Genomic DNA, 25,181 nt, shown 5'->3' on the forward strand with positions numbered 1-25,181 from the left:
GGCACATTCCTGTAAAGGATTATCTAGATTAGTTTAATGAGGTGGGGCATTTGTGATGGTCTGAATAAGAATGTTTCTTATAGGATCACATATCTGATTGTTTAATCACCAAGTATAGTATTTTGCATGTAATAATAATGCACATTTCTATATATCATTGGATTATATATGTTATATTACCTAACACATAGTAAATGTATGTAAATAGCTTTTTGTGTAGGTTAAGAATTTTGCTAACTAGACCCAAACTAAAGCCATGTGGGAAAATAGTCTCTCAACTAAGTAACTATGTGAAATCAAATCCATCTATCAGCATGTCTGTGGGTGCATTTTCTTGATTAATTATTGAAGTGGAGGGGCCTAGCCCACTGTGGGCTGAACCATGCCTGAGCAGGTAGTCCTGAGTTGTATAATAAAGTAAACTGAAAAAGCTAGTAAGAAGCTTTTGCCTGGCTTTTGCTTCACTTCCTGCCTTCAGGTTCCTGTCCTGGCTTCCCAGTGATGGACTCTAACCTGTAAGTCATATAAACTCATCTCAACTTGGTTTTGATCATAGTGTTTTATTATAGCAACAAATCTAGGTCATTATTACACCTAATTATTAAGGGAATAACAAATGTGTACAACATAATTGTCACTATTTTATTCTCTTTAATTTTCATTTGTGGTTGCACCTCACAATGCAGGGCCCATGGGTTTAAAAAATACATATATAGTTATAGACACTCACAATATAACATAGATAGATAGATGATGGCCTTGGCTGTAAAGTCACCAGAGGAAAAGAGAGAAAATAGGCATGGAAATAATAATATCAACAGGAAAACTGATATTTAAATGCAAAGGAACAACTGCATTCAAATCTCTCAAAATCATGACAGAGTTTTTAATGAGCTCAGGAGATATATAAAGGGAATGAAGGCCTGTTAGGCACTGACAAGTAAAGCAAGTAGCCAGTGACCTAGATGTTAAATTCCAGACAATAGTAAGAAAAAGAACAATGTGAAGTGCCAACTACAGGGAACATGCCCCATAGAGATCTTGTATCAGAAACAGTATTAATATGAGAAAATTTGCTTAGTTAGCCATCTTCTGAGTCCTATGAAAGATTAGTCTGATGGAAGGGAAGACCCAAACTAATTACTCTTAAAATTAAGATATTATACATCTTAATATAAACATATAATGGTTGTGATGGATAATATTGACTGTTGACTTGTTAATGAGAAATTACCAGCATTAGGATAGCCTTTGGCACATTCCTGTAAAGGATTATCTAGATTAGTTTAATGAGGTGGGGCATTTGTGATGGTCTGAATAAGAATGTTTCTTATAGGATCACATATCTTATTGTTTAATCACCAAGAAACAGAACTGTTTGAAAGGATTAGGAAATGTGGCCTTGTAGGAGAAGTGTGTCACTGGGAGTGGGCTTTGAGGTTTCACAAGCCCCTGACAGGCTCAGTTTTTTTCCCTGCCTCTGCTTGTGGATGAGGATGTAGCTCACAGCTACTTCTCTAGCACTATGCATGCCTGTGTCCATGCTCCCTGCTGTAATAATAGAATAAGCCTCTGAAACACTAATATAGCCTCTAATTACATACTTTCCTTTAAAAAGCTGCCTTTGGTCATGGTATCTCTTCACATCAATATAACAGTGACTAATACTCTCGGACTAACATTCTCGACTGTGGGTAGCACTACATGGGTTGAGATTCTGGGTGAAAAGGAGAAAGAGCTAAATAGGAACATCCGTCACTGTTTCCTAACAGCATTGCTACTGACCAGATGCTGAAAGCTCTTGGTCTCCATGACTTTTCCACCTCTATATCCTCAAACTCAACTACATAATCTCAAAATAAACTCTTCCTATCTTAAATAGATTTTCCTATGCATTTTTTTTACAACAATGATTATTATAGGTGGGGAATTATGAATCAGAACAAAGTTAAAAATAAAAAGAAATTATATCTAAGCACTGAACCTGTGTAAAACAAAATGTAGTTTCCCAAGTAAGGTCTGGCTGTCTGGTTGCCTAGAATACATAAGAGTGGCACCACAGCCTGGACAGTATCTTAATAAACTAATGCTGAGAGTCACTATCAGCTAACAAACCAAAGCGAAGTTGTTTATAAGAACTGGAAATAAAATAAAAACATATATAGAAATAAACATGAGCTGGGCATGGTGGCGCATGCCTTTAATCCCAGCACTTGGGAGGCAAAGGCAGGTGGATTTCGGAGTTTGAGGCCAGCCTGGTCTACAGAATGAGTTCCAGGACTACCAGGGATACACAGAGAAACCCTGTCTCGAAAAATCAAAAGAAAGAAAGAAATATGAAATATCAAGCAGTTTCTTTCTAAATTTATAAAATTCAGAAAATTTAAACTATGCAAATTCACTAAAAAATTATCTAAAATGTAAACCAGGTATGGATAAAAACTTCAACTACTGATACCTGAAGTTCTTTGGAAGAGACTGTTTTAGGAGACAAGATATTCTATTGCTTTTAAATAAGAAAAAGTTTATAATTTGTATTCCCTCAGTAACATGTAAAGATATATATACTGCTTTGTGATTATTGTCAACTTACGTGAACATTCTCATTCCATCTCTCAGCAAAAACCTTATCTGGGAATTCTGCAGGTAGAGATAATTGTTCTTTAAATATTTTCAAATATTGTGGAAAATCAAATGAATTCATTAAATGAATCTGTCGGTGAGAAAATCGTGACTTCACTCTCTTTTCTAAGAGTTCCAAAATATCCTTGAAAAGAAAAATGAAATTCATATAAGATGCATGTTGAAAAAAATGCTGTTAGTCCCTTCCACCTGGTCCTTGCTGCTGGGAACCCCTAGCCCTAGTTGGTCTGCTCCCCTGTACACTCCATATCCCAATCCATCCTAGAGAAGCCCCTGCACTCAAGAGAAGTTGGTAAGAACCCCCAGCCCCCAGTCCCCACCCTTGGGAGCCTGGTGGACTCAGGACACATCACCCACCAAACCCCTGCGCTCCCTTTCCATTCCTTCTACCCCTTCTGCCCAGTCCTTGCTTCTGGGGCAGACCCCTAGTTGGTTTGCTCCAGTAAAGTTTCCCTATCCTGATCCATCCTAGAGGACCAGCTTCACTGAGAGCAGTGGACTGAAGGCCTCCCAGGAGATCTACTGCAGCCAGGGCAACAGATCAGCAGCCCCTGTGAGGAGCCCCCAGTTTGGAGGGCTCCACAGGTGGTCTGATACAGCCAGGACAGCAGGGCCTACCTGAGACCTGAAGCAACCCAGGGACAAAAGAGGCAGACTTCATAGAGTCACCTAGACCAACAAACACGAGGGATATCCAGATAGTGAAAGGCAAATGCAAGACCACAAACAACAAATGCCAAAATATTTGGGCATCATCAGAACCCAGTTCTCACACCACAGCAAGCCCTGAATATACAAACACACTGAAAATCAGGAATCTGTCCTAAAATCCTATCTTATGAAGATAATAGAGTCCTTTAAGGAGTATATCAATAACTCACTAAAAGAAATACAGAAAACCACAGGTAGACAGGTAAAGGAACTGAATGAAGTGACACACAAGACCTAAAAGTGGAAGTAGAAACATTAAAGAAAACACAAATGGAGGCAAACCTGGAAATGGAAAACTTATGAAGAGGTCAGGAATTACAGATGTAAGTATTACCAACAGAATACAAGAGATAGAAGAGAGAATCTCAGGTGTAGAAGATACAGTAGAAGAGATGGACACAACTGTCAAGAAAATTCAAAACATAAAAAACTCCTAACCCAAAGCATTCAGGAAGTTCAGGAAATAATGAAAAGACCAAATCTAAGAATTATCGGAATAGATGAGAACAAAGATTCCCTGCTCAAAGGACATGAAAATGTCTTCAACAAAATCATAGAAGAAAACATCCCCAACATAAAGAAAGAGAAGGCAATAAAGGTACAAGCGTATAGAACACTAAATAAATGGGATCAGATAAGAAAATCTTCTCGTCACATAATTATAAAAACAAGAAATACACAGAGCAAAGAAAGAATATTAAAAGCTGCAAGGGAAAAAGGCCAAATAACATACAAAGGTAGTACACCAGACTTCTCAACAGAGACTATGAAAGCCAGAAGAGCCTGGTCAGAGGTCATGCAGTCTCTAAGAGAACACAAATGCCAGCCTAGGCTACTATACCCAGCAAAACTCTTTATCAACCCAGCCTTACAGAGGATTCTGGAAGGAAAACTCCAACACTAAAGAAAGGACAAGTTATTAAGCATCTCACAACAAAGTCAAAAGCAGAGAGTCACAAGCACATAAAGCCACCTACAAAAACAAATGTATCAGGAACCAACAACAGTCGTCCCTCTTTTATATACTCTGAATATTAATGAACTCAAGTCACCTATAGAGACATAAGCTAACAGACAGGATATGCAAACAAGATCCAGCATTTTGCTGCATACAAGAAAAATACCTCTATAACAAAGACAGGCCCTATCTCAGAATAAAAGGATGGAAAAAGGTCCCCCAAGCAAATGGAGTTGCCATCCTAATATCCAATAAAATAGACTTTCAACCAAAAGTTATCAAGTGTGATGAAGAAGGGCACTTCAAATTCATCAAGGGGATAATCCAACCAAGAGAAAGTCTCAATTCTAAACATCTATGCCCCAAATGCAAGAGCACCCACATTCATAAAAGAAAATTTACTAAAGCTCAAAACACACAATGGACCCCACACATAATAGCGGGAGATTTCAACAACCCACTCTCACCAATGGGCAGGTCATTGAAACAGAAACTAAACAGAGACACAGTAAAACTAAGAAAATTATGAAGCAAATGGATTTAACAGATATCTACAGAACATTTCACCCTAAAACAAAAGAATACACCTTTTTCTCAGCATCTCATGGTACCTTCTCCAATATCGACCATATAATTGATCACAAAACAACTCTCCACCGATACAAGAAGATTGAAATAATACCCTGCATCCTATCAGATCACCATGGCTTACGGCTGGTCTTCAATAACAGCAAAAACTACAGAAAGCCCACATATATGTAGAAACTGAACATTTCTCTACACAGTGACAACATGGTCAGGTAAGAAAAAGAAATTAAAGTGTTCCTGCAATTTAATGAAAATATTGACATACCATACTCAAACTTATGGGACAAAATGAAAGCAGTGCTAAGAGGAAAGTTCATAGCACTAAGTGCCCTGGTAAAGAAACTGGAGAGATCTTATACTAACAACTTAAGAGCACACCTGAGAGCTCTAGAACAAAAAGAAGCAAACTCAACCAAGAGGAGTAGACAGCAGGATATAGTCAAACTCAGGGCCTGAAATAAACCAAATAGAAACAAAGAGAACAATACAAAGAATCAACAAAACCAAAATCTGGTTCTTTGAGAAAAATCAACAAGATAGATAAACCCCTAGCCAAACTAACTAAAGTGCCAAGAGGTAGAATTCAAATTAATAAACTAAAAAATGAAAAGGGAGATACAACAAAAGAAACAGGAAATTTAAAAAAAAATCATGAGATCCTACTATATTAAAGTCTATACTCAACAAAACAGGAAAATGTAGATGAAATTGATGGTTTTCTAAAGAGATGCCACATACCAAAGTTAAATCAAGAGCAGGTAAACTACCTAAACAGGCCCATATCACATAAGGAAATAGAAGAAATCATTAAAAAAACCTCCCAACCAAAAAAAGCAGAGCCAGATGGATTTAGTGCAGAATTCTACCAGACCTTTAAAGAAGACCTGATACCAATTTTCCTTGAACTATTCCATAAAATAGAAACAGAAGGAACACTACCTGACTTGTTCTATGAAGAAACAATTATTCTGATACCTAAACCACACAAGGAGCCAACCAAAAAAAGAGAACTTCAGTCCAATCCTGCTTATGAATATCGATACAAACATACTCAATAAAATTCTTGCAAATCGAATCCAAGAACACATTAAAACCATCATTCACCATGATAAAGTACGCTTCATTCTCAGGATACAAGGTTGGATCAATATATGAAAATCCATTAATGTAATAAACTATATTAAAAAACTCAAAGAAAAAAAATTACATGATCATCTCCTTAGATGCAGAATAGGCATTTGACAAAACACAACACCCCTTCCTGTTAAAAATATTGGAGAGATCAGGAATTGAAGGCCCATACCTAAACATAAAAGCAATTACTGTAAACCAACAGCAAATATCAAATTAAATGCAGAATTCTACCAGAATGCAGAAAGGTGAAGAAATCCACTGAAATTGGGGACAAGACAAGGATACCCACTCTCCTCGTATTTATTCAATATAGTACCGGAACTGCTAGCTAGAACAATAAGACAACAAAAAGAGATCAAGGGGATACAAATTGGTAAAGAAGAAATAAATATATCACTATTTGCAGATGATATGATAGTATACATAAGTGACCCTAAAAATTCTACCAGAGAACCTCTCTGGTTGATAAACAACTTTAGCAAAGTAGTCAGATATAAAATTAACTCAAATAAATCAGTAGCTTTCTTTTATACAAAGGATAAACAGACTGAGAAGGAAAATCAGAAAAGCATCTCACTTCACAATAGTCAGAAAAAATAAAAAATATCTTGGGGTAACTCTAACCAAAGAAGTGAAAGACCTATATGACAATAACTTCAAGTCTCTTAAGAAAGAAATCGAAGATCTCAGAAAATGGAGAGACCTCCCATGCTCATGGATTGGCAGAATTAACATAGTAAAAATGGCCATTCTACCAAAGGAAATCTATAGATTCAAGGCATTCCCCTTCAAAATCCCAACACAATTCTTCATATGGAAAGATATGGAAAGAGTAATTCTTAAATTCATCTGAAAAGGCAAAAAACCCAGAATAGCAAAAATAATTCTTAATAATAAAAGAACAGCAGGGGGAATCACCATCCCTGACCTCAAGCTTTACTACAGATCTATCATCATAAAACTGTATGGTATTGGCATAAAGACAGACAGGTTGATCAATGGAATAGAATTGAAGACTCAGAAATGAAACCACACTTGCGATCACTTGATCTTTGACAAAGGCGCCAAAAATTACAGTGGAAAACAGAAAGCATCTTCAATAAATTAAATGGCTGGTCTAGCTGGCTGGCTGTATGTAGAAAAATGAAAAAAATTTGTGACCTTGTACAAAGCTCAAGTCCAAGTAGATCAAGCACCTCAACATAAAACCTGACACACTGAATCTAATAAAAGAGAAAGTGGGAAAGAGCTTTGAACTCATTGGCACAGGGGGAAATTTCCTGAACAGAACTCCAATGGTTCATGCTCTAAGATCAAGAATTGATAAATGGGATCTCATGAAACTGGAAAGCTTCTTTAAGGCAAAGGACATAGTCAATAAGACAAATCAGCAAGCTACAGACTGGGAAAAAAAATCTTTACTAACCCCACAAGTGATAGAGGGCTAATATCCAAAATACATAAAGAACCCAAGTTAATCACCAAAAAACCCCAAACAACCCGATCAAAAAATGGGGTATAGAATTAAACCGAGAATTCACAAGTGAGGAATCTTGAATAGCAGAGAAAAACCTAAAGAATGTCCACCATCCAATGTCCTTAGTGATCAGAGAAATGTAAATCAAAATGACCCTGAGAGCCCACCTTACACCAATCAGAATGGATAAGATCAAAACCTCAGGTGACAACATACATTAGAAAGGATTTAGAGAAAGAGAAACACTCCTCCATTGCTGGTAGGATTGGAAACTGGTACAACCCACTCTGGAAATCAATCTGGAGGATCCTCAGAAAATTGGAAATAGCTGCACCTGCCAGCTATTTCACTCTTGGGAATATACCCAAAAGATGCCCCACAATGCCTTATTTGTGATAGCCAGAAGCTGGAAACAATCTAGATGTCTCACAACAGAAGAATAGATACAGAAAATGTGGTTCATTTACACAATGGAATATTACTCAGCTATTAAGAACAAGGACATCCTAAGTTTTGTAGGCAAATGTATGGAACTAGAAAATATCATCTTTAGTGAGGTAACTCAGACCCAAAAGGACATGCATGGTATGTACTTACTAATAAGTGGATATAATTAAAAAAAAAAAAGGAAGTAGTACAGAATAGCCAAGATACAGTTCACAGAACTCATATAGGGCAACATGTTGAAGTGCCCAAGTAAGGACACCTTAGTCCCATTTGGGAGAGAGAAGAAAGCAATCACAAGTGGGAAGGAAGGGACGGGAGTGGAGAACCTGATCTGGTATTGGGTGAGGGAAAAGGACTGAAGCTGTGAGGGCCAGCAGAAAGAAGGGAAACAGGCAACCTCAGGAAATAGGAGGTTTGGGACCCTCCAGAATGCACCAGAGACCTGGGAGGTGATAGACTCTCAGGAATCAAAGGGAGGGACCTTAGATGAAATGCCCAACAGTAGGGAGAGGGAACTTATATAGCTCACCTCCAGCAGGACATCCAGTGAGGGATGGGATTCTCATCCAAGTCACATTTGTGACCCATAATTGTTTCTGTCTGATTTACAGGGCTGGGTGGCGGTGCCACACGCCTTTAGTCCCAGCACTTGGGAGGCAGAGGCAGGTGGATTTCTGAGTTCGAGGCCAGCCTGGTCTACAAAGTGAGTTCCAGGACAGCCAGGGCTATATAGAGAAACCCTGTCTCAAAACAAACAAACAAAAAAAATAAAACAACAACAACAACAACATTACAGGGATGGAAATGGCAAGCAGCCTGAAGAAAAGAAGGTCCTGAAACAGGCCCAAAGTGAGATCCAGCTCAAGGGGAGGTCCCAGGGCCTGACACTATTACTCAGGCTATGGAGCACTCACAAAAATGGACCTAGCATGACTGTACTCTGAAAGACCCAACAAGCAGCCCTGAAAGAGTCAGATATTTGCACCCAACCAATGGACAGAAGTTGCTGACCCCTATGACTGAATTAGGGAAAGGCAGAAAGAAGCTGAGGAGGAGGGCAACCCTGTAGGAGGACCAGCAGTCTCAATTAATCTGGACCCCTGAGATCTCTCAAACGCTGGACCACCAAATAGGCAGCATAAAACTGGCTGATATGAGGCCCCCAACACACATACAGTAGAGGACTTCCAGGTCTGTGTTCATTCAAAGATGATGCACCTAACCCTCAAGTGACTGGAGGCTCCAGGGAGTTTAGAAGTCAGGTGGGGTGGGGCTAGAGGCATCCACATAGAGGTAGGGGGTTTGGGGAGGAGGTGTGGGATGTGGAGCATTCAGAGGGTGGATGGGGAAAGCAGGAATGGAATATGGAGTATAAAACATAAATTAATTTTAAAAATGCTGTTAGATATTAAGTTAACTATAGCTTGTAACTAGTAACATGCATAATGTATAAGTAAGCATTTAAAATGAGGAGAACTGAAATCAGGGTTCTCAACCTTTCTAATTTTGTGACCAGTCATGACTCCCAGACAGTATTTTCATTGCCATTTCCTAACTGTAATTTTGCTACTGTTATAAATTGTAATACACATATCTGATATGAAGGATGGTCTCCGCTTACCCCTTTGATCTCTGTGGAAGCGTTGTTCAACCCCTATATGGGTTGCAACCACAAATTGATAACTACTGAACTCAATAATTCCTTTCTAGGCACCAGTATCATTGTGATTGCATTTTGGCCTCATTATTAAGTGCTAACATTCTCAAACCTACTAAGGACATACAAACAGCTACTGTTCCTGATCAGAGAGACATTAAGTGTGCAATTCTGCACAGCCTACAATAAAATTCACATAAAATCTGAGGTAACAAAATGCAATGAGATTTACTACCATTAACAAAAATTCAGATATCTTCATGATTTTATTTAAGAACCTCAAGAAACATAATATATAATAGAGCAAAATACTACTTGATGAACTACAGTAGTATCAAGCTGCTGTGATGAGTGGAAGGACTGAGTTCTCATCTTTTCCAATGAGAACAAGTGCTCTTAAAGGCTGAGCCATTTCTCCATCCAATTATTGTCTATTTTTAAGGTGGAACTAAATGCAAATAAACCTCGAGAATTTCTCATCTTCTTAAAATATACTGAAAAACATAACCATGAGATGAAATTATTCTTTTGCCTCAACATTTTACAGGGAAGACAGATATAGATTAGATCATTTTATGTAGTTATTAAAATTACTAAATAAATGCTGGAGAAAGCCTCATTATACTACTATTTCCAACAAGAATTGATTTTCTACAATAAATTTTCTTTTTTAAAAAGGTAGTGGCTCCAGAAATGTATTTTTTTTTTTACCTGAATGATCTTTACAAAGGAAAACAAGCAAAAGGGTTAATAAGCCATGATATGCATGAAAAATTTCAGTAATCTTAGGTTATTTAGGAAGTCAAATAGCAAAGAGAGAAAAACAAATACCTCAAATGTTTTTAAAAGTATTATTACAGTGACAACTGCTGAATTATAGGGATAAGACGGAAAGATCTAAATTTAGTATACACACCAATTTATTTTCTACTAAAGAGAAGTTGTAAGTTACTTGTATAAATAAGTAGTGGAAAAGCAATGATTAATAAAGCAAACTCTAAGCAAAGATTAAGAACCTGTACTTGGGTGCTGGGAAGATGGCTAAGAGTGAAAGGCCCCTGAAGTCAAGGCTGAGACTTGCATTCAATTGCAGGAACCCATGGCACTAGAAGGAGAGACCCAGCTCCTCCAAGGTGTCACTGGGCAGTCACATGTCCACCACGGCATGTACCTTCCAAATAAGTAAGAAGGAACTGCAAAGAAAAAAATCTTGCTTCCCAGAATGGAGAAAAGAAGGAACAGAGAAGCTGCTCCAGTGTTAGTCAGTAATGACAAAAGCTAAACATACAAGGCTACAGGGATGATAAAGCAAAAGCAAATACTAAAGTGAAAATTTAAAAGGAAGGGTTTCTTGCTGACACAGCAACTGTTTTTATACCTATGCTTTGGTTTTTTCTATATATATTTCTATAAATATACATGAGCATAATTCAACATAAAAGAAATACAGAATTAGAAAAATATGCATAAGCTACTCATGAATGTTTGTATATGGAGCGTGTTTGAGGCCAGAGGTTAAGACTGGGTGTTAGGCTCAACTGCTCTCTGGTTTAGTTTTTAAGATAGGGTTTCTCGGGAACAGTGATCCAGTTCAGAAGGTAAAGACACTTTCTACCAAGCCTGAGGTCCTTAGTTTGATCCCCAGACTCCCATGGTAGAAGGAGAAAAGTGACTCCTAAAAGTTATTCTGTTGTTCACATACATGCTACAGTACATGTTCCTTTTACATACCTATTGCATCCACATACAAAAAAAAAGGACAGAAACAGCAAGACTCTCACTGAACGAGAGGCTTGCTTATTTAGCTAGATAGGCTGGCTAAGAAGGCACAGAAATTCTGTATATATCTCCCCAGTGTGTGTTTAAAGTGGCCCACATCTATGGGTGTGGAAGTCTGAATTCAAATCTTCATGTTATTTTCACCCGAAAGATTATTTTCTTATGTAAATATGGCATGCTTTGCATATGTATATGAGTGTGTGTGTATGTGTGTAGGCCTGAGTTTGAGGTCAAGAGTATTCATCATGGTTTCCCATCTTTCTTGTTCATTGAGGCACAGATTCTCAATTTAACCCCCAAGTTCACCAATTAGGCTAGTATGGTCAGATAGCTTGTGCTAGAGATACATGGTAGGTCTTAAACTTCTGGGGTTGCAAGTGGGTTGTCAGGCCCATCCCCTTTAGGCAAATAAGTATATTTTGAGGACTTGACTTTGTTCCTCACATCTGACCAGCTCAGCCCCAGTTCCCTATCCCTTTCTTTAAAGAAAGATGTGTTTCTTTTAGCCTGGTGATAGCTTCTTATTTGGAGAAAAGATAAGTAGAGTATCAATGATAAATACAAAAGAATGATCTCAAAGCACATGAAGTATACCAAATAGTATTTAAAAAATGTCAAAGACAGAAATTCCAGAGAAAAGCAATAGAGAAAGTGAAAATTTCATAAAAAAACCAGAGGGAGGATTGTTAAAAGATGAATTAATTAATTGAAAGAACATTTATAAAAAGGAAAGAGAGCTGTAGGAAAGAAAATAAAGAAATGAGCAAGCCTGAAATAAAACTACAAAATAAGAAGCTGGGAAATGGGAACCATGAAGAAATTTGCAGACATAACAGTTACAGTAGTTAGAGAAAAGAAGGTTCTCAGTTTGACATGTATCCAGGAGTGCACACCGTAGATACAGATAGTTCTGGTAGTATAATCCTGTAATCTGTCCTCAGAATGATCACAAAATCAAGATCTTTCTGAGACTTACGTAAGTTAAAGGACAGTCAGAGCAACTTATAAGTGAACTTTGCTATCAAAATAGTGATTATCAAAATAGTGAATACAATTCAGTAGTAACAGTGCTTGTCTACTATGTGTAATGTCTTAGATTTAGTTCTCAGGATTGGACAAAAACAAAACAACAAAAAAGTTAAACACAGAAAGATTCATGTAAGTTTCTATAATTTTCCTTACTTAGAATTCAGGTAAAACCATTTACTAACCTATGCCAAAGCAAGAACTCATTCTACTGTTTTATTCCAAATCGAAAATTAATCTTGTATGAAAAAGTAAAATATATTACCAATTGTATAAAATATTACTGCTATTACATAACTCTTTCTTTACTTGCCAGAGTAGACATCTCACTGAATTTGTATTTTGTGAGTTTTATTCCATTTCACTGGTAGGACTAAAATCATAGCTTATAGAATATGCAGCAATCTTTTCTTGTTTACATCAACTGAAAAGCAGTATTAATGTATAAAGAATGGAAAAAAGATAAATTTCAAAAATATTAAGTTAAATGACTTATGTCCGTATAATAAAGTCTGAATTTTTGAAATCTACACAGACTTACCAATCTACATGTAAGGCCAATAACTGCTACTGGTGTCTGTGCAGATTGAGAAATATCAAAAAGATTATAAAGGAGTGTTTGATTTTTCTGATGAGCAAAAATATCAAATTCATCCAGTATGAAGATCACTGGACAACTGCTAGTCCGGTCACCTTAAAAAAAAAAAAAAAAAGAGTTTAGATTGACAAGAAATTACATCAACTTTTCTTGTATTTTCAAAATGTTATACTTCAGTTTAAATTTCAAGTCAACACACATTGGTAAGTTACTCTGGGCAGGGCATTTATACATGCAGGCTTACTTCTATATAAGAAGTTAGACACAGGACAAAGATGGCCATTGTTGTAAAGCAGTTTACACTCTACTTACAGGATTCTAGCAGTTCGATGAAATAAATTGAGAAAATTAATTGGCAACATAGTTTTATAATTATGAAAATGTAGTTCCTATCAAACACTCTAGGAGTCACTAATGAATAAAAACTGTTTCATAAGACATATTTTCAGCTACTAGAAATGCAAGATGCACCTTCCCATTTAATTTATCTCTACAAACACAAACTAGAATACAAAGTGTAATTAAAAAAAAATCAAAGAAAATTAAAAAAACCACAATAATTCTTTTTAATACAAGTTTTAACATTTCATTCAGGAGGAAACATTCAGTAGGACTCAATACTCTTTCTACTTTGAATGGAAACTTCTTTAATAGAAAAATAATTCAGACTTTAAGAATAAATAATTTACATTTATGTAAAATCTTTCAAGCAAAGATTAAGAGGTTTATCTATTTCGACAATAAAACAAAATGATGTGAGAATAAAGCTGGGAAATGGGAACCATGAAGAAATTTGCAGACATAACAGTTACAGTAGTTAGAGAAAAGAAGGTTCTCGGTTTGACATGTATCCAGGAGTGCACACCGTAGATACAGATAGTTCTGGTAGTATAATCCTGTAATCTGTCCTCAGAATGATCACAAAATCAAGATCTTTCTGAGACTTACGTAAGTTAAAGGACAGTCAGAGCAACTTATAAGTGAACTTTGCTATCAAAATAGTGATTATCAAAATAGTGAATACAATTCAGTAGTAACAGTGCTTGTCTACTATGTGTAATGTCTTAGATTTAGTTCTCAGGATTGGACAAAAACAAAACAACAAAAAAGTTAAACACAGAAAGATTCATGTAAGTTTCTATAATTTTCCTTACTTAGAATTCAGGTAAAACCATTTACAAACCTATGCCAAAGCAAGAACTCATTCTACTGTTTTATTCCAAATCGAAAATTAATCTTGTATGAAAAAGTAAAATATATTACCAATTTGTATAAAATATTACTGCTATTACATAACTCTTCCTTTACTTGCCAGAGTAGATATCTCACTGAATTCAAGCAAAGATTAAGAGGTTTATCTATTTCGATAGTAAAACAAATGATCTGAGAATAAAGATATAATTTTGGCAAAAACAAAAAAGTCTCCCACTATTATTGTATGCGGTGCAATGTGTGCTTTGGGCTTTACTAAGGTTTCTTTAATGAATGTGGCTGCCCTTACATTTGGAGCATAGATGTTCAGAATTGAGAGTTCATCTTAGAAGATTTTACCTTTGATGAGTATGAAGTGCCCCTCCTTGTCTTTTTTGATAACTTTGGATTGGAAGCTGATTTTATTCAATATTAGAATGGCTACTTCAGCTTGTTTCTTGGGACCATTTGCTTGGAAAACTGTTTTCCAGCCTTTTACTCTGAGGTAGTGTCTGTTTTTGTGCCTGAGGTGGGTTTCCTGCATGCAGCAAAATGTTGGGTTCTGTTTATCTAGACAGTCTGTTAGTCTGTCTTTTTATTGAGAAATTGAGTCCATTGATATTAAGAGGTATTAAGGAAAAGTAATTGTTGCTTCCTGTTATTTTTGTTGTTAGAGTTGGGATTCTGTTCATGTGGCTGTCTTCTTTTAGGTTTGTTGAAAGATTACTTTCTTGTTTTTTCTACGGTGTAATTTCTTTCCTTGTGTTGAAGTTTTCCCTTTATCACCCTTTGAAGGGTTGGATTCATGGAAAGATACTGAGTAAATTTGGTTTTGTCATGGAATACTTTTGTTTCTCCATCTATGGTAATTGAAAGTTTTGCTTGGTATAGTAGTCTACGCTGGCATTTGTGTTCTCTTAGGGTCTGTATAATATCTGTCCAGGATCTTCTGGCTTTCATAGTTTCTGGTGAGAAGTCTGGTGTAATTCGAATAGGTCTGTCCTTATATTACTTGACCATTTTCCCTTACTGCTTTTAATATTCTATCTTTGTTCTGTGCATTTGGTGTTTTGATTATAATGTGTCCAGAGGAATTTCTTCTCTGGTCCAGTCTATTTGGAGTTCTGTAGGCTTCTTGTATGGTCTTGGGCATCTCTTTTACTATGTTAGGGAAGATCATGTCTATGATTTTGTTGAAGATGTTTTCTGACCCTTTTAGCCAAAGATACAATTTTGTAATTGTCTTTGAACTCTGGATATAAAGGACTCTCAAACATGCTTCAAAGATATTTATGTAATTATATTTTCAACCTGGAACTTTTTAATCTAAAATTTTACCTATTATAACCTATTCAGAAAAATACATGAATAATCTCTGAAACATTTCTTCCTAGATAAAAAACAAAAACATGTAACTTTTATAGCATCTTTATATTCAAGACAACCATAATAACCAAATAATAGCAAAAATTATTTTATTATTGTTTGTCTGAGACAGAGTCCCATTTCTTCCTATCTTAAGCTCGTAAGTGCTGTGATTACAGGTGAGCAATTTTAGCTTTTTAAATTTGAATCATTAGTATGTCTGAATGATGTCTTTGTGTACATGCTCTAGTGTGTTATGGTGAGCATGTGGAAGTTGGAGGGCACCCTTATATCTTGGCTTTAAGGAGCAAACTCAAGCTGTCAAGCTAGTGTGCTAAGTGCTTATTCCATGCTGAGTAACCTCACAGATACTGAGTTTACCCCGTTAAAAAATCATATTCTAACAATCATTACAGTGGCCACTAGATCACTTGATTATTTAGTTAAACTATTTAATTCCCATACCTTTTTCTTTCCTTTTTCTGACTTTTTTTTTGTAAAAATCTGTAATAATTAAATAATCAGAGAAGACTGAAGGTAAAATTAAGGCTTAACATGTACCTTTTTGCAAAGCTTCCAGAAGAAATGAAAGGTTTTCAGCAAAGCTTCCCTGCACAATAAAAATAGATAAGACTGAAGCTTAATAAAATAAATTAGAATGAATATTAAAATATTTACAAAAGAACATATCTATGCATTGTTTTTATTTGGAAATTAGCCATTGAATAGATTCTCAATTGAATATCTGCATTAATTATCTGTAACTTAAATACAAACGGAGAGGAAAGTATAACACTGAAAATGACAGTAGTATGTCATGTGTGAAGTTTCCTTTTTTTTTTTCCTGGATAATACTGGTAGAAATGTTAGATAACAGTATAGTTTCTGGAGGATTGCTAGATTCTGAATATAGCTGAGGACTAGAAATATATTCCACTTTATATCTTTAAACACAACACTTTCTTTCTAGTCTCAAATTAATTTGCACCAGCAAAAAACTTAATATGGGTTAAAATCAGATCCAAACGGGGGAGTTTGCTTAAAATATTAACCATCAATTTTCTAGATAAGAACGCCTATTTAGCAATTTGTGTTTACCACATTATCTGTTTCTAAAGTACTTTTGGAAAACTTAAACATTTTAGAAGAATGTTTGTCTACATGTGGGTATGTGCATGTTGAAGGCACAGAGGCCAGAGGTACTGGCTCCCTGACCTGGATTTAGAACATAGTTGTGAACCAACTGGCACAGGTATTTGAATCCAAACTCAGCTCCTCTGGAAGAGCAGTAAGCACCTTTCTGGTGAACTTATCCACTTCCTCGATGATCACATATTTTAAGGAAAAAGTCAACTTTAAATTTGAGGAACTATAAAAAGAGAAAAGAAACACAATAGGTTTCTTTTCCAGAAAGAACCTTATATAACATAAACATTTTTAGTTTTTTTTTGCACTTAATTATTTTGTGTGTCTGTGCAGCACAATGTACATTTGGAGGGCAGAGAGCATCTTATAGGAGTGCATTCTTTCCTTCCTTTAAGTGGGTTCTGATAGGTTGTCAAGCTAGGTAGCAAGAGTGTCTAAGCACAGAGCCAAATCACCAGTCTAGCATGATGATTTAAGTGTATCCACATACAAGAATACATGCTGTGATGTCATACTAATGCCAAGAATGAGTCTACACAATTTACTGTAACTAACACTGCCTTGTAGAGATAATCTGGAAATCAGCAGTCAATTACTTATTCAAAGATACCTTGTCTTCCGTTTTTATCAATAGTTCATTATACCTCATCATAAAGTATTGCACACACATTTATTCAAATATATATGAAAAAGTATATGTACATACATACACAGATAAATATATATGATGTACCTATAAAATATATTTACTCAAAGACTATGAACACAGTAAAGTTCTGGCTTAAGCAACTTTTGTTCTTTCAAGTCCAGACTACACAAACTTATGAGCTCAGGCAAACTAATTAGTCTCTATTAGAGACCTAATCTTCAAAAAAGAGATTATAAGATAATAATCTTTTAACAGCCACCCCTTGTTATTGTGGAGGATTGAATATTGGACCCCCTTTTCATACACACAAATACCAAATGTTTAACTGATCAATCCCGCTAAATAAAATAGCATAGTATTTACAAATTAATTGCATACCATAATCCATTACTTCTATATCACCCTCAATAACTTAATAGAGTGCAGTACTAGCTGTCATATTTAGCTTTTGCCTATTTGACCAAAATCTATATGGATATTGGAAAAGAAAATCTTGACTAAAAACTGCTTCCATCAGACTGACTTTCCTGACTGCTAATTTATATATGGGGCCCAGCTCACTGTGAGCAGGACTAATCCTGGGCAGATGGGCCTGAGTTCCTCCATGGTTCCAGCCTCTGCTCCTGCTTGAGTTCCCATAATCTGGAACAGTGAGCCAGATTATTAACCCTGTTATCGCCAGATTAGTTTTCATTAATATATTTATTATAGAAACAGAAAGCAACCTAAAAATATTATCTAGATATTATTTATTAGCTCTTCTAATGTATTATTTAAATATGTAAAAACAAAATACAAAGCCGGGCGTGGTGGCGCACGCTTTTAATCCCAGCACTCAGGAGGCAGAGGCAGGTGGATTTCTGAGTTCGAGGCCAGCCTGGTCTACAGAGTGAGTTCCAGGACAGCCAGGACTATACAGAGAAACCCTGACTCGAAAACAACAACAACAAAAAAACCCCAAAAAACAAAAAACAAACAAACCAGTCTATTCAAGCTTAGCATAAATGCATTTATTTTTCTTGAATATCTTCAGTTTGGTATTGGTTGCATATACAGATATCGGACCTAAATATACAAAGGACTGACTTTCATGATAATCACAATAGCTGTGATTGGAATGAGATTGTAATACAACTGTCTCTTTCATGAATATATACAAATACAGTACTAATATATCCATCTAGGAACATTAGAATTAACCCCCCCAGATCATTTGGAAATTAAAAGCTACACAGAGTTTTAATAGGAATTCTTGTTGAACATAGGTATTAATAAAGGGACATTCTGACTTTATTTCTCAACAGTTTGTAGAGCAGGAAAGGAGAAAATATAGTTGGCTCAACTTTTTGTTGCTAACTCAAAGAATGCAATTCCTAGATACTAGAAGTGTGTGTGCATAGCTGTGCTCAGATCACTGCAGCACAGAGCAAAGAGTGGTAAGGTGGGAAAGACAGTACTACAGGAACAGCAGTAAACAGAAAATAGACTTGGGAAATGTGTGTCTCATCTGCATATGGAGTCTCGGACATGGATTACTCATGTCTTCCTTAGGTCATTTATGTTAGGTAAACAGCTGAATGAGACATTTCCAACACTACAGTCTGAAGCACTATCGGTACTTTGAGACTTCAAGACACACCAGCATACCCTAAGTGACGGAAATGAGGTAACAGATATTCATACATACAGCACATTAGCATCCAACAGAGTATTGAATCAAGAGGATGTTTGCGTCCCTTGTTTAGAATAATCTTGTTACATACACAAAGTAAGTATACTTAGTCAAAGAACCTGATATTGAGAGATTCATTGATCCGACAGCCTAGTATCACCAACAGGGAATCAACTCTTAGCAACAAAAGAGTCAGTCCACTATGCCATTTTTAAATTCAAAATAGTATCTAATATGTTCATGCTACTTCATAAATCTTGATTTAAAAAAGACTTTTACTTAAACAAATAGTCATAAAAATACATAAAACAACCACTAAATAAAAGCTTGATGACTAAATATACCATACATTAAGTCTTATTCTAACAAAAATCTTACATCAACTTCTAACATATATATTATATAACTTTCTAATATGACTCTCCTAGCCTTCCAGAAATAAAATATCTGAAATGATACTTACAAAAACTTTATCTCCAACTACATTGTCTAGATTTAATTGTCTTGTGATCTCTTTCAGAGCAATTTTTTCATTTGTCTGCAGGAGTCCTAAAACAGAGTACAATTAATGGTGCTTAAATAAAAAGAAGCAAGTATTTGACACAGATTATTTTCCAAGTAAATATATTTTCTAATGCTTTTAAAAATTTAATTAGAAAGAATATCAGTTTGCTATTTCATATTACTTCTTCTAAAAATATGGTAATCATAGAAGCATTAAAAAAACTATTTAACTATTTGAAAATTTACACTTTTACCATATACACTTTCCTTTAATATCTAAAGGCCATTAAACAGGCATACAGTTTTTAATATATAGACAGACTTAAAACACAAATGAATTTATTATCATCATATGCAAAACTAGTTCACATTGTTTCTTAATGGAAAAATAATGATATACTCACCATTTAAGTGAACTTGTAACACATTTTCACTCACTTCTATTTCCATGAATTCTTTCAAAGCATGATTTAATAACTAAATATAAAAATGTGTAAAATGTTTAATTTGGAAAAGATAAAATGAAGCTATTCTTTCTTAAAATCATAAATGTTGAGAATAAATATAAACAAATAAATTACTTTATAGCTAAAAGGTTTAGATATATGCAATTCATTATGTTTAAGTCTAATGGCAAAGCCTAACTGAAACTTTAATATCTTAATAATTTATATAAACTTTTAATAAACATTGGAAAAAATCATAAAACCTTCCTTTGTAATCTTTATGACTCAGTATATTTTACTATTCAGTAACATTTCTCTACCAGGTGCCACTGAAAGCAGTGAAAAGCTATAGAAAAAAATAAATCTAAATAGTTGTAAAAGGTTTGTCCTCCAATGTCAATTTTATGCAACACTGTTGATAGTCTGCATATTGTCATGAAATAAGAAATAGTAAATAGTTAAAAAGAAAAATATAAAGTATTTACTCATGAATAAATGAATAGAAAAGCATAGTGATGAAACTTAGCTGGACACAGCAGCAATTAGCCTGTAATCCCAGCACTGAGGAGCTGAAGGCAAAGAGTGAGAAATTGAAGAGTCAGAATGACCCGCAACCTGAACTATATGAAACTGTTTCACAAACAAATAATGAAAACAAAAAACAAAACAAAACAAAAACATAAAACAATACAAAAGTCAGTAAAAGGTTAGATGAAATTGTAAGATTACCAATAATAATTACTATGAAAATGTACTTATACCGAGAAGGTATCATTGTAATATAAAATTTATAAATGAGGAAGATTAAGGGCAATGTAAAACACTTTTAGTCACATCAAAAATTGTTCAGAAGACACTATTGCATACTCCAGCAAGATTTTGCTGAAGGGACTCTGATATAGCTGTTTCCTGTGAGGCTTTGCCAGTGCCTGGCAAATACAGAAGTGGATGCTCACAGTCATATATAGGATAGAATATAGGGCCCCCAATATAGGAGCCAGAGAAAGTACCCAAGGAGCTGAAGGGGTCTGCAACCCTATAGGTGGAACAACAATATGAACTAACCAGTACCCCCAGAGTTTGTGTCTCTAGCTGCATATGTAGCAGAAGATGGCCTAGTCGGCCATCATTGGGAAGGGAGGCCCCTTGGTCTTGCTAACTTTATATGCCTCAGTACAGGGGAACGCCAGGGCCAAGAAGTGGGAGTGAGTGGGTAGGGAAGCAGGGCTGGGGGAGGGAATAGGGGACTTTTGGGATAGCATTTGAAATGTAAATGAAGAAAATCTCTAATAAAAAATGTGGGAAAAAAAAGATATAAAATTAAAAAAAAAAAAGTGGTCCAGGAAAATAGATGTTAGATGTACATATAAGTAATGAGAGTAGACAGATTTCACAAAAGGATAGTAAACATAGAACTTAACTTTGGTATGTGTGGATTTTAAGGACATGGAATTATACACAGGTACTCTTGATCTAGATTCTCTTAAAAAAATAAAATAAAAAAGGAACCTCTCTGGGTACAACTGTCTGACTTCTGTAGTAGTCCAGCTGAGAAGAAACAATAAAAGCAACCAAAAGGGATAAGACAGAGCTTCCCTATCTTTGAATCAGATCAATTCTATCACAAGAGAACATCTGTGACTCATACAAACTTTCTCCCTAACAACACTACTTTCAACGTATTTTTAAAAACTATTGCATTGTCTGCTGCCTCCTATTTCTTACATTTCACTGACATTTATATTTTACTTGGGAGCCATTTTGTTTCAATTCATGAATCACACATTAGAAAACCCTTCAAATCCTTTAAAGGATAGACGTTAGTAAAACTTTTTATCTCCTCCACTGAGGTCCTCCACACAAGCTTGCTTCCTTTGATTTGCACACTGTTATGATAGACGGTACAAAGAAAGAAAGAGAAAATGTCCTACTAAGCCACAGGGACCGGAGACTTCTGTGTAGCTCAGCCACTTATATAATCTAAATACAGCAAAAAGAAAAGAAAAAAGAAAAACTAAACAAAATCTCACTCCAGGATTTTCTCCACAAAACAAAATTCATGCAATTCTAAGGAGAGGAAAAACAGAAACAGAAACACCTGTGAGGAAGCCTATAACCCCGGGCAGTAGATACATTAAGGAAAACAATCAAAACCACAAATGTATTTTACATAGTCCTTCTATTGAAAAAAGTTGCTAAATCAAAGCAAAAGAAAATTATAAAAACTAAACAACAAATGGCAAAGAATTGGTAATTATACCAAGTGAGTAGGAGGACCAAAGCAGGCTAGAGTAAAACATCTTATAAGAAATGTATAAATTCTTGAAACAGTAATAAAGTTGTCAATTACCAAGTTATGTTCTTTAAATGGAAATGGTAATATAAATAAAAGTTCTTCATCTTACATAATATAGAACCAACATGTACTATTTTAAAAAATAGAAACAGTTTTAATTTACTATCTTAACTATTTTTAAGGTATATTAATATGACTGAACAAAATATTAATTTGCTATTATAGAATACTAGAAAAATACAATTTATACAACTTAGCACATTAGAATTTAATACTAATACATTCAAATGTTGATGTATTTGTTTTGTATATTGTAAAAAGGAACAGATGAGAGGGAGAAGAATTTTTTGAGATTAACTAAGTCAGAAAAAGAGAAATATGACATAAATATTGATGACCTTGATATGAAAGATTTGTTTGAAGGTTAAAAATAAATTGTAAAACTGTGAAAACTGTAAAAAGGGGGAAAATGCTTGTGGGGAATCACTGTATGATGATGACCTGGGAGGTCCTGAGTTGGGACCCTCAGGACCCACGTATGGAAGCACGGACCTTATACTCTCAGTGGCAGATAGATGGGAGGATTGAAATCCCTGCCCCAGTGTAGGCCAATATACCAAGCAGAGAACATAAAAAGCAGGATCAACTCCCATATCACAACCCAACTTTGTAGAATACCTGCATGGATTTTGTCATTTAAAAAGGAATAGAAAACAAAGAATGCTGCAATATAATAAAATGAAAAACATTTTTAGTGCCATCTGATATAAAAAACTTCAAATGTCTTTTAAAGCAATGATATATGAGAAACTTAAGTCTTTTACTGTGGTCTTTCCAGATCCTCGTGGTCCAACAATGAGTACAGAATTGCTTTCTCCATAGATAGCAGTTCTTTTGAGTAGCTCAATCAAATGCCTAAAATGATACGGAAAGGCAGAAATAATAATAAAAAAAGGTGAAATAATTTATTGGGTCATACTTTTAAAAGGCTAAACCTGAAAGTCAATATTAATTTTACCCTTTTGGCTCTCTAGCCCAAAGGATCTAAATTTTCCTACATATAGAAAATACACACAAAAGAACATTAGCCGGTAGAGATTCTCTAGAGACCAGAAAAGGAAATCCAGGAAAGAGGGAATTCATTCAGTCTCATAGTGGGAGAAGATAAGGGAGAATTAAGCTAACTTTTAGGTCCTCTAGGCTTAGAGAGAATTATTTTTGCTAGCACTTTGGTCCTTATCACCTGAGCTGGCTACCAGGTGTTAAGTACCAGAATGTCCGAATTCTTTCAATAATAGCAGATAATTAACACAAAAGAAGTATTAGGGACCATATGTCCTTATCAATAACATTATGAGACATTAAGTACTTAAGTTCCTGTTTTACAATATTGTTTCTATATATAAGACGTAACTTCATCATAACTTAAGGTAATGTATATGACTAGCCTTCTTCAAAACTCAGAGAGGAAATGAAAATGAACTTATCATAGAGGAGCTGATGTTAGACTTACTTGTATTGTACTTGCACTCCAAATAGGTTGCTATGTGGACTATGATGACAAAATCTTTCACGTAAAATTCTTTGTACCTGATAAACATGAAGAACAGATGTAATAAAAATATTACACATGTAATAAAAGTGAATGTTAAAGCTTATTTGTAGCAGCCAGGAATTAAATACTAACTGCTCTGGCACCATTTTTCTCAGTTATAAAAATAGATTCTTCTTTTATCTAGTGTCAGGTAAATAATGAGATGTCACGTCAGTGAATGGCAGAACTACTTCTATACATCACCAACTCAAAAGCTGTTTCAGTGCACGGGCAATGCAATCTAACGCAACAGTGCCAGTGCAACAACAGTCTCTCTAGAAACTAAGACTCCTAAAACATCTTGTCTAGTAACAATCAGTCTGGACCACCTGCCCTACAGGTCAAGATTCCACAGAAAACGAAACTTGGAGATTTGTATAGTTTTAAATATCCATTAGATTCTGAGCGCAGAAATACTACAAGGTTACTATTCACGGCTTAAAAGTCACTGCAAAAAAGGCAGAAATATAAATTCAAATAACAAACTATAAAACAAAACTAGTTCAATCTACAAGCCAGTATTTAATTATGTGTAAGAAATGACATTTAACTAGTCTATAAATTAACGAATTAGACCCAGGGATGTAGTTCCATGACAGACATACTGCCTAGTATATATGATCAGGCCCTGGTTTCTGTCAGCATAATTGCAAAAATAAATACATGAATTAAAAAAGAAAAACCTTGAAACCATTATTCCCTTTCTGGACCTGGTGCTACTAGAGTAACCATTCAGGGACACTCCTTAGGTAGCTGTCTAAGACCTGAACAAATGTGCTGGAATAAAGACTGCAGCATTCTTTGCTGCTTCTAGACCAACAGCTTTCAGAGTCTAAAAGTACCAAAGATATAGTGAGGGTTATTTTTTTAAAACATGTATAAAAGGATAAAGTAAATGATTCATGTTTATTATTGTAGATGAAGCACAAATAATGGAATTAGTGCCAAAGGAGTCATTTAAGTCAACATTAAAAGATCAAGTCTTTTTCAGATCTAAACATCTAAATAATAGAGAATTAACACTTTTCTGTCAGGCCTATTTTGAAGATTAAAGCAGTATTATCTAAAATACAATATAGGAATTATATGAGTAATAGTTGATTCCCATTAATCACTAAAATGGATTTTTAGACATCTAAAGAGTCAATGAATTATATCTATCATCCACAAGGTTAATATAATATTAATTGGAAGAACCGTCCACTTTACATACAAAAAAAAAAAAAAAAAAAAAAAAAAAAAAAAAAAGCCCCTTTTTTTTTAAAAAGTAATTTTTCTTAAAAAAGAAAAATGAGGTCAA

The 25,181-nt window shown here is 35.1% G+C and overlaps 1 protein-coding gene across 9 annotated transcripts in view; it reads right to left on the reverse strand.

Annotated features, from left to right (window-relative positions):
- Orc4 (origin recognition complex subunit 4) overlaps positions 1 to 25,181 on the reverse strand; it is a 47,692-nt gene that overhangs the window by 10,538 nt on the left and 11,973 nt on the right. For 6 of the 9 annotated variants that reach the window (XM_029474054.1, XM_021182675.2, XM_021182667.2 and 3 more), the window contains exons 3-9: positions 23,801 to 23,877; positions 23,112 to 23,202; positions 19,950 to 20,022; positions 19,505 to 19,590; positions 16,136 to 16,184; positions 12,962 to 13,113; positions 2,594 to 2,767 (exon numbers count right to left, since the gene is read on the reverse strand). In XM_029474054.1, coding sequence (XP_029329914.1) covers positions 2,594 to 2,767; positions 12,962 to 13,113; positions 16,136 to 16,184; positions 19,505 to 19,590; positions 19,950 to 20,022; positions 23,112 to 23,202; positions 23,801 to 23,877 — 702 coding nt within the window. Of the gene's footprint in view, positions 1 to 2,593; positions 2,768 to 12,961; positions 13,114 to 16,135; positions 16,185 to 19,504; positions 19,591 to 19,949; positions 20,023 to 20,476; positions 20,914 to 21,922; positions 21,972 to 23,111; positions 23,203 to 23,800; positions 23,878 to 25,181 lie in introns of those variants that run through there. The other 3 variants (XM_029474056.1, XM_029474057.1, XM_029474058.1) reach the window with 3 other exon arrangements.

The sequence above is a fragment of the Mus caroli genome, chromosome 2 (assembly GCF_900094665.2).
Source record: "Mus caroli chromosome 2, CAROLI_EIJ_v1.1, whole genome shotgun sequence".
In the NCBI taxonomy this organism is placed as follows: domain Eukaryota; kingdom Metazoa; phylum Chordata; class Mammalia; order Rodentia; family Muridae; genus Mus; species Mus caroli.